Source organism: Saprolegnia diclina (assembly GCF_000281045.1).
Source record: "Saprolegnia diclina VS20 unplaced genomic scaffold supercont1.13, whole genome shotgun sequence".
In the NCBI taxonomy this organism is placed as follows: Eukaryota; Oomycota; class Saprolegniomycetes; order Saprolegniales; family Saprolegniaceae; genus Saprolegnia; species Saprolegnia diclina.
This window is the reverse complement of record NW_008246080.1, coordinates 536,383-545,550: the sequence shown is the minus strand read 5'-3', so window position 1 is coordinate 545,550 and position 9,168 is coordinate 536,383. Positions and strand designations below refer to the sequence as shown.

Sequence of the window (9,168 nt, the reverse complement as noted above, 5' to 3'; positions counted from 1 at the left end):
GGGCGCTTTCCCGCCGAGTTGGTCCTTGATTTGAACCCGATCCTACGACGCGCGTGGGTCGAGCTTCGGGGCCGTCACGACCGCAACCCGCCTCCGTTCTAGTACAAGTAGCTTCGCTTCTCTTTAGTTTTCACTCAAATCTCAAACCCTTTGGACAAAGACTGAGGTGGCAACAACAACATTAGGCGCCTAGTCTACAATAGGAGTCGTGCTCTAGTACTATGCACAAGCGGCAAGCCCCAATGCAGCATCACATAATAATCGTCGTCGTCTTGGCACCGAGCCCTTTTCCTAGTATGAGATTCACTCGGCTCGAAGGCTAGTTCCTCCTGGACCATGAGATTGACATGGAATAATAGGACGACGCTAACCAAAATCGCTGGTAATAGCGGCAAACACTTGATCGAGATTGAGAAGTCGTCGCAGGGTGCAAACTTGGTTTGAGGCTTACAAGAGACTGGACAAGAAAGCGGATGCGTCCCGCGAGGCTTGGGCTGAGATAGTGCTCGATGGCGCGACGGCCGGCGTGCTCGTGTTGTTGAAGGCGAGCTTGAGCTTCTCGCGGCGAAGCTCCTTCTGCCGCTTCTTGTCGGCAAGCGTGAGCTTGGCATGCTGCGCCTCGGCGTGCACTTCGGTCAAGTAGCTCTTCTCCTGCGAGTTGAGCGTCTTCTCCCACTGCGACACGACAAAGCTGCCCACGCTCTTCGAGCCCTCGGTCGGCGGTGGCGGTGGCAACGAGGCTTCGTACTCGCGCTTGGTCACCTTCTTGGTCCGGCCAAACTCGTCGACAATCTCGACCCATTCGCCGTCGTTAACCGCGGGCTTGGGTGCGGCCTCGGTGAATTCGTGGTCACGATGGGTCGTCTTGGCGTCAAAGTTGATGAGCACATCGCCGGTCGCCAGTCGCTCGCCACGGGCCATTTGATCGTAGAGCTTGGCTTTCTCAATGAGAATCTGTCGAGACCGCTTCTTTTTGGCGCGCTCGTCGTCGCCGAGGGCCTCTTCGTCCTCGTCGCGCTGGCGCCGCTTCTCGACGCCGGCGTTCGTTTCGGACTTCTTGCCCGCTTGGAGCTCCTTGGCCCGTGCACCGCGCTTCGAGCGCAGCCCCGAGGCCTCGGTCGCCGCCTTCTTGCGCTCCTGCTCGCGGAAGACGACTGCCTTGAGGTCGACGATCGACTTGGAGTCGACCTTGATCGCCTTGGCCTTGGACGGGACGAGCGCCGACTCGGTGAGGAACCCGAGAGACATGATGAATGAAAATGGAAATCTGGCTAGAAACACCCAAAACAAATCCACTTTAACCCATAACTTTAACCTAGTAAAACGCAACCTCGACCTGGGCACAGCGGACGAGGTTGTTCACATTGCACTAGCAGTTAGCAGGTACTCGAGACCACGACGAAAGAGCACTAGTTCGACGCGCGTGTACGAATCGTCTGTAGTAAGCTATTCAAAAAGGCATGTATATAGAGACTGAGTTATGAATGTCGTTGGTAAAGCCGAGCTAGGCCACGTGCTGCGCGTGGCGGCTGGACAGAAGTGCCTTCCAGAGCCAGTCGGCGTCGGCGTCGTCGGTGCTCCCAGTGGCGACGTGTACGGGCGTGGTGGTCTCGAAGGGCGCAACATTCTCCTGCGCGCAGGGCTCTTGAAACCCGATATCGTACATCGAGACGTCGTCCGTCGTCGAGGTCGTCGACACGACACCGCTGGTGTCCACGGTGGAAGGCACCGCCTCGTCCCAAAGAGGCATTTCGCTCAAAAATGCATCGACGTCGTCGACCGTAACATCTGCCCACGTCGTGCGCAGGTTGGTTGTCCCCGAAAGCATGGTTGGCGCCTGATATTGTGCCTCGTGGATCGCCGCTTTTTGCTCTTCGGTTGCCTCGGCTGGCTCCGACGTCAGCTCAACCACCGGCCCCTTCTTCTTCAGAGCTGCTACCTTCGACATCACTTGCCGGTAGCTACAGCACAAGCTGTCAAACCCGCGCGTCCATCGTGTAAGGTACCTCCGGGTGCCCACGACGCGGGCAACGAGAAGCGCCCTCCCACGACCCATCGCTTTGGTGAGGTGCAGAGCGTACAAAAGCCACAGAATTTCGAGCTTGCTCCAGCGTCCCGTGTTTGTTGCTCCCAAGCTGTGAAAGCGTTGGCGACAGTCGTGAGGAGAGTGGCCCGGAAAGCACTTTGCCATCGCTGGCCATGTCGTCGACTCCGGGTCCATGAGCACGATGAGTAGGTCCTATACACAACGCAGCAAATGAGGCGAAGGGATGACAAGGTCGAAACTGACTTCAATCCAATCCCAAGTGTTCAACGACTTCGCTTCCTTCGTCGTCAGAGCTGACTGTCGAATCGTCTTTACAGCCTTCTTTATCGCGCTCTTTGAGCGCTGTCTCGTTGTCAACGCCGCAGTCTTGGAAAATACAGTCATCCTTGTCGCCGCGGATTTGCTCGGTTTGGAAAATTCAAATGTGATTGAAATGACCAAGCGCCAACGTGCTACCAATCAACATGCGTCCGGCTGCTTTTACATCTAATGATCAAGTTTCAATACAAGAATCTAGTTTATTTTGATTTCTTTCAATATAGCTAGTGATAATATCAACTCTCCAGCCAATCGAACGACATGTGGCAGCCTGTCGGTGCGGAGCATTGGGTACCTTCAAGGTTTCAAATTTTCAGCGCGCACAAGCACAGGGATCGCGACGTTTTTATGGCGATTCTATCAAGCACTCTGCCTACAAATCGCTCAATGTTTACGAATGGAACCAGATGAAACTGATATAATTTCAAGATGGCAACGCTAAATGCAATGGCGTAGGTTTGTCCGCACTCCAATCTTGGGTACACTTGAGCTTTCGCACATTCTTGCGGCTGCATGAAGCATACTCTTGCAGGCGATGTGTACCACGTCGCTTTGAGGATTTGCACTCGCCTCTTCGTTTGCAAGCGCGACCCGCAATTGCAGTCGTCGGCTTCGCTAGGCTTCCTAGGTCCTAATTTGGATATCCTATTTAGCTCTAAAATTAGGACTCTAGGTATACGTCCAATTAATTGGTCCAGGACTTGCTTCCTCCAAACGCCCGCCCGAAGGCCCCGAACCAGCCCCGGCCAAAGCTCTCAGCCATGTACGCGACCGTGGCCTCCCGGGACCGGCAGCCGGCCAGCCGCCCCGCCATGATCATGAACATCCCGATCAAGGGTAAGAAGCAGACCAAGAGCCAGCGCAAGGCCGCGGCCAAGGCGCAGACAGAGGCGGCGCCGCAGATCGTGCAGTGGGTCGAGGAGCTCCTCGACGACCACGTGTGGCAGCTGGTGTTCGGTTGTATGGACGTCGCGTCGCTTCTACAGGCGCGCCTCGTTTGCCGCTACTTTCGGGTCGTCGCCGAGAGCCCGACGATGTGGATGGCAGCGCACGCGCGGACGTGGGGCCACGGCCTGCCTCGCTCGTACACGGCCTTTACATGGCGCGACATCCGCGGCCTCCACGGCCGGCGCAAGGCCCTCCGCGTGCCCGTCTCGACGCGCGCCAAGACGACGCTCGATCCCACCACCTATAGCCTCACCGTCCTCAACAACTCGATGCTGCGCAGCTTTGACCGCGGGACCGTCGACTCGGTGCGCTCGTCGGGGCCTCTCCCGCCACTGCCCGTGCTTGGTCAGGACGGTGCCACGTACTTTGAAGTCCATACGACAACGTACGTCAGCATCGGCATGGTCTCGCTCCGTGACCTGCGCGCCTACGGCTTTGGCTCGGACGCCCACGTCGGGTGGCAACCGCACTCGGTGGGCTACCACACGCATGGCCCCGGCCTCGTCTACCACGACGGTAACGATATGGTCGAGTCGCCCGGCGCGTTTGCGCACTGGTCCGACCGCCTCTTTAGCGCCGAGGCCGGCGACATCGTTGGCGTCGGGTATGTCCCAAGCCTCGCGACTGTCTTCTTTACGCTCAACGGCGTACACCTCGGACGGGCGCCGTGCGTCTTGGAGGGCGACGGTGTCGCGGGTGCGGTCTCGATCCACGCCCTCGACGCGCACGTGTCGATCAACTGGGGCGCGCAGCCGTTCGCATTTGCGATTGAAGCGTACCTCGCGACTTTGTAAAAATATTTTACACGATAGTGGACAACTACGAATATTGTACAATATTGTGTTAAAATGAGGCAAGTGATGTGTAATGTCCATGTTGGCGAACAGCACGCATCGAGTCGGTTTCACTCCATCGGTCGACTCCCGCAATACTCTGCAATAAGAACTGTACTTGCATGTACAAGCCAAGAGCGTGTCCTGCTCTCCATCGCGCAGCTCATCGTCGTCATCGACGTCGGCGCAGCGTTGGGCGTCGACCGCGTCATCGGCTCAGGCACGCACCGTTCCAATCGGCATATGCCGAATTTAATCGACCGTACCGCTTTGGCGTTTAACGCATTCGATTGGCTATTTCTTTTGGGTTTTGGACCAATCCCACGCGATTACAAACCGACGGGCACGACCGCTGAGCCGCTCTGGGCGGCAAATCGAGTTGAAATCGAAATCGCTCCAACTTGGCAGAGTGATAGAAGACACTTTCAGAGTCATGAATTGCTACACGACGTCGTCGTGTGAGGCATGCAGCGATAGTTATGTGTTGTCAAAGATGGATTGTGGCACATGCCACGAATAAACAGCAAATGGCCACATTTAGCGATGCGCAGCGACACAGCTTCTTGGGATCAGTGGACATCTTCTCCACTTGATCATAAGAAACAAGTCCAAGGACAAAGGGCACTCGATCGATTTTACACTCGATGGCTTTGTGTAGTCGCAAAGCCTTCATTTTGTATTTTCCATCCAACTGCCACGACCTTCACCGCTTCCTACGACCGAGCACTCCACTCTACAAGACCGACGCCACCGCCCATGTACGTACCGACGACAACGCCTACACCCTCCAATATCACCAACAGGCAACGGTAGACAGTAGAAAGTAGCTCGACGCCTCGACCGTTGCTCAGGCCACTCCACCGGTGGCTCTGGACGAACCTGTCTGTGTTTGGCTCGACAAGCGCTCGCTGCGATGAGTGAAGCGACTGCAACGGATGAGATTCTCCGAGCTTTGAATGCGCTTTGCTGCGAGCGCGACGGTGATCAACGTCGTCACCATCGACGCGGCGAGAAGGACTGACGCGTGGCCTATTGCCGCCTGTCCACGCTGCAATGACGTCAACCATATTCGCAAGTTTTCGAAATGGTGATCGAATGAGGAGGCATGACCATGTCGGCCATCGCACCGCCGGCGCCGATATCACCGAGACCTTGAAAAAGCTCCTGAGCAAAAACTGTGGGAGGTTAAGCGCACAGACGACTCGGACGCGACCAAAAGCACCTCGAGACCTGCTGCGAGCAGCGTCCACTACATCGCATTGATCGTGGCTAGAGACATATTGCGATCAAAACAGGATTTTTCAAAAATACACTGTTTTGGACCAAATCCGACCACGAATCCAACCAGCTTCCTCAACCCTCACTAGCGCTCGAACGCGAGCTGAGTACAGGTCGTCTGTGATTACTTGAAAGCGATGTGTTGAGCTATTAGTCAATGCGTGATGAGTGACGTGGGCTCAACGTCAACTCGGCTACACGTGTGGTGCTGCGAATTGATTTAGTCGGTTGGGCATTGATACTACTAGTATGACTAGTGTTCGGCTCTACCGTGCTCGAAAATGATTAAAGACAATACGTACACACTCGGAAATGTACAATAACGATAAGGTGGATGATTATGGACGCGATTTAATAGGAAAAAAGGGCAGTCGGTCAGGCTTCGATCGCGAGCGCTTCCAGTTGGACGCTCCGCCGGCCGCTGAACGCAGAGTCGAGCATCTCATCTTCGTCGACAAGGAACGACGGCGTCGAGTCGCAGACGTAGCTAAAGTGGCCAAAGTCGTTCTGCATACTCTGCTGCTGCGCCTGGAGCTTCTCCTGGCGGCGCGCGAGCGTCTCCATTGGTCGCCAGCCAAAAATGTTGAAAAAGCTCGAGGCCGTTGCCGCCGGCGTCTTGCTCTGGACAATGCGCCCGAGGTCCGTGTTGGTGCGGCGCGACGTCGGCAGCTCCTTGCTCATGTCGGGCTTCCACGGCGGCGTAATCTTCTTCTTCAGCACTTGGTCCCACGCCACGCCCTTGAAGAACGGGTGGACGAGGATGTCGGACGCGTGGTGCGCACCGAGGCGCTTCGTCGGGTCCTTCTCCAAGAGCCCAACAATGAGCGACTTGGCCTCGTGCGCGATCGGGAGGCGGCTCGGAAACTTGACCGGGTCCTTGTCAATGAGCCGGTACAACACCGAGACGTTCGGGTGGTGGAACGGCCGACGGGCAAACATCATCTCGTACAAGAGGATGCCAAGGCACCACCAGTCGACGGCCTTGCCGTACTCGCGGTTGCGCTTGGGCTTGAGGAGCTCGGGCGCCGTATACGCTGGCGACCCGGCCATCGTCCGCGCCCCTTCAAGCGACCGGACATTGGTTTTGCTCAGGCCAAAGTCGACAAGGGCCACGTTGCCGTCCTTGTCGAGCATAATGTTGTCGGGCTTGAGGTCGCGGTACACAATGTCGCACGCGTGGAGATGACACAAGGCGAGGACGAGCTGCGCCGCGTAAAACTTGATGCGCGCCATGTCGATCGGCAGCTTGATGCGCTGGTCGCCGTCCTCCGAGAACTTGTTCATGTGCACGTAGAGACTGCCACCCGGATAGTACTCCATGCCCAGAAAGACGCGCGAGTTGCTCTGGAACGAAAACCTACAATATGTCCATGAGTCTCGACTTGAAACATTGATACAAAATCGTACCGGAGCGGCGCAATGAACGGGTGGTAGACGTCGCGGAGGATGCGCATTTCGGTGCGCGTCCGGACCTTGTCGTACGTCGACATGGAGTTCTTGTCGAGGATCTTGATCGCAAAGATTTCGCCGGTTGTCTTGCGCTCCGTGAGTACCACCTAATCGTAGCAAGACCATGAGCGTCTTGATACGTTGATACAAACGACCGTACCGTGCCAAACGTGCCTTGGCCGAGCACCTTCTTGACGGTAAAGTGCTGCATCGAGAGCGACAGCACACGCTTGGTCGCAGTCGCGCGAAGACTCTGCTTGAGGCGCGAGACGCGCTCGTCCGAGTCGGACGTGTAGAACGCTTGCGGGTCAACCTCCATGTACATCTTGACGCTGAGCACGCGGCCACCGGGTGACAAGGTGACCTCGTCCTTCCATTCGCAGTCGAACGTCTTTTTCAGGTGGCGGTTCGTGAGCTTGCTCCGTCCGGACGCGAGGATAACGTTCGGGCGCGAGCTCAAGAGCACGCGGTGGACGCTCATGTCGGCGATCGAGACGCACTGCGCGAGGCCAAACATCATGTCCACAAGCCCTTCGCGGCCATAGAAGACCGACGACGGCATGAAGGGCACGGGGAAGTGGAGGCTTGCGACTACGTCCATCGAGCAGAGCGGAAAGAGCGCGAGGAGCTCGTTGCAGAGCGTGTTCGGCTCCTGCATCTTGCGCTCGTAGTTGGAGATGCACGTCGACCAGAGGTTGTAAAAGTGGGTCGTTGTCGACACGTTGCGGTTCTTCCAGTCGATCGACGACCGGATCGAGGGCGGCGCCATGGCCGCGCTAAAGCTCGCGGTGCTCACTGAGAGACGACCGTTGTACGGCAGCGCGCTCCCGAGCGAGAGCCTTCCAGCCTGCGACGCGTTCATCGCCGTGTTGCTCGTGCGGCCGTTGAAGCTCAAGCTCAAGTTGTTGCCTGTGAGCGTCAAGAGCGACGATGGCAGCGGCTGCGTGGCCGAGAGTTCGCCGACCGTGTCGGGCATCGCCGGCGGCAGCAGCGTCGAGTGCATGTACTCGTTCTGCACGGCCTTCTCAATCATGCGGATCCAGAGCTCGGTCTCGATCGGCGTTTTCGTGTACATGGTAAAGAGCTTGTCGATCGACGTTGTCACGACAAAGCCATTGCTGCGGCTCGGGTCCTTCTTGGCGCCGGTGACGGTCACGCGGCCCTTGTACTTTTCGAGGTCGGCGGACGCGGCCTCCTTGGACGCGTAGTAGGTAAAGCACGTGCCCGACAGGACGGCGTAGCGGTTGCGCCAGTTGCGCACGACATGGCCTTGCTTCCAGATGTAGCCTTCCCAGTCCGTGTCCATGATGTCTTCGAAAGAGTGCAGTCCCATCGAGATGGACTCGGTGCCAAGCTCCATCTCGGAGCTGCGCGCGGCTGCGGACCCGCCCATGCTGCGTCTGCGTCTGTTGTCGGAGGATCCGGAAGTGGCCCGGCCTCCTCGCTTCCTGTATGTATAGGTGCGACACGACTTTATTTTATTTCTCTTGGTTTTTGTATGGCGTGCGTAATACTTTCAAACTGGCCTCTTTCGAGGAATATTAATTTGATCGTTTTTCAACCGACGCCAATATAATATTCAAACCCAACGCAAATAGTGTGGACGCGCATACCGTAGAAGATCGAACGCGCATGGAGAGACGCGAGATGGGCCTGCGACATCATGCTGGCGAGGACCCGCAAGTATCTGAAGGGCCCACGCAACAAAGGCGAATATCCGAGACACTTGCCGGGACGTGCGCAAGGCCCTCCTGAACTGCGCGTGATTTGCAGGATTTGCCGCCTGATGGCCCGTAAACGGGCCATTTTGCAGAGCTGAGAGTTTTTGACACGTGGAAATCCCGCATTTGAAGCAGTAGATGCCGTGGTGTCCGTGTTGCTCGGTGCGTTTATACTAGGATCTTCGCGGATCGCAAGACTCGCGAGTGCAGCTGCAGCGATAAATGCGACGGCGTGCTTCAATGGCCCGCGGTGCAGCATCTATGCACCACATATCACACTATATTTCGCTTTTCAGCATACCATTTGATCTCCGACCAGACCTCCGCCCGCCATAATAATAAAAGTTATATTTAAATTCGTCGGATATTATAATCGGATTGTCCGCACTGGAACAGATTCGAACCGCCATGCCAACGCTATCGTAGAATATTTCACGTCCATTTATATTATTGCAGCCCAATATCCAATATTAATATTCTCACGAGCACAAACCTGCACGTGGCGCCGTTGATGACGGGAGTACGTACGCACTGCCTGCGATACCAGGTGCGAGGACCTTGGCCTTGTGTGTTG

The 9,168-nt window shown here is 56.5% G+C and overlaps 4 protein-coding genes across 4 annotated transcripts; 1 reads left to right on the top strand and 3 right to left on the bottom strand.

The window, feature by feature from the left end:
* Positions 1-265: 265 nt before the first annotated feature.
* Positions 266-1,249, bottom strand: SDRG_05153 (hypothetical protein; the record flags this gene model as incomplete). The annotated part of the gene is made up of 1 exon (XM_008610852.1): positions 266-1,249. A coding segment is annotated over one exon (802 nt), but the record flags the coding sequence as incomplete, so codon positions are not given.
* A 255-nt stretch (positions 1,250-1,504) lies between these two features.
* On the bottom strand, positions 1,505-2,056 carry SDRG_05152 (hypothetical protein; the record flags this gene model as incomplete). Its single annotated transcript, XM_008610851.1, has 2 exons — positions 1,505-1,961; positions 2,007-2,056. 2 exons carry the CDS (start codon positions 2,054-2,056, stop codon positions 1,505-1,507), a joined length of 507 nt encoding a protein of 168 aa, XP_008609073.1.
* Positions 2,057-3,058: 1,002 nt separating this feature from the next.
* SDRG_05151 (hypothetical protein) lies at positions 3,059-4,181 on the top strand. Its single transcript, XM_008610850.1, has one exon. It carries the CDS (start codon positions 3,127-3,129, stop codon positions 4,105-4,107), a length of 981 nt encoding a protein of 326 aa, XP_008609072.1. The 5' UTR covers positions 3,059-3,126; the 3' UTR covers positions 4,108-4,181.
* Positions 4,182-5,737: 1,556 nt separating this feature from the next.
* SDRG_05150 (AGC/AKT protein kinase) lies at positions 5,738-8,338 on the bottom strand. The gene is made up of 3 exons (XM_008610849.1): positions 7,034-8,338; positions 6,832-6,980; positions 5,738-6,781 (listed from the first exon to the last, which is right to left on the bottom strand). The coding sequence occupies exons 1-3, from the start codon at positions 8,264-8,266 to the stop codon at positions 5,800-5,802; spliced, it is 2,364 nt and encodes a 787-aa protein (XP_008609071.1). The 5' UTR covers positions 8,267-8,338; the 3' UTR covers positions 5,738-5,799.
* Positions 8,339-9,168: the final 830 nt, after the last annotated feature.

Bases quoted from the DNA above. Each gene is read 5' to 3' on its own strand.
- SDRG_05150 (XM_008610849.1), bottom strand. From the start codon at position 8,266: ATGGGCGGGTCCGCAGCCGCGCGCAGCTCCGAGATGGAGCTTGGCACC. The intron at 6,981-7,033 runs GTACGGTCGTTT...TGCTACGATTAG, and splicing joins GCCAAGGCACGTTTGGCACG to GTGGTACTCACGGAGCGCAA. The intron at 6,782-6,831 runs GTACGATTTTGT...GACATATTGTAG, and splicing joins CCGTTCATTGCGCCGCTCCG to GTTTTCGTTCCAGAGCAACT.
- SDRG_05151 (XM_008610850.1), top strand. From the start codon at position 3,127: ATGTACGCGACCGTGGCCTCCCGGGACCGGCAGCCGGCCAGCCGCCCC.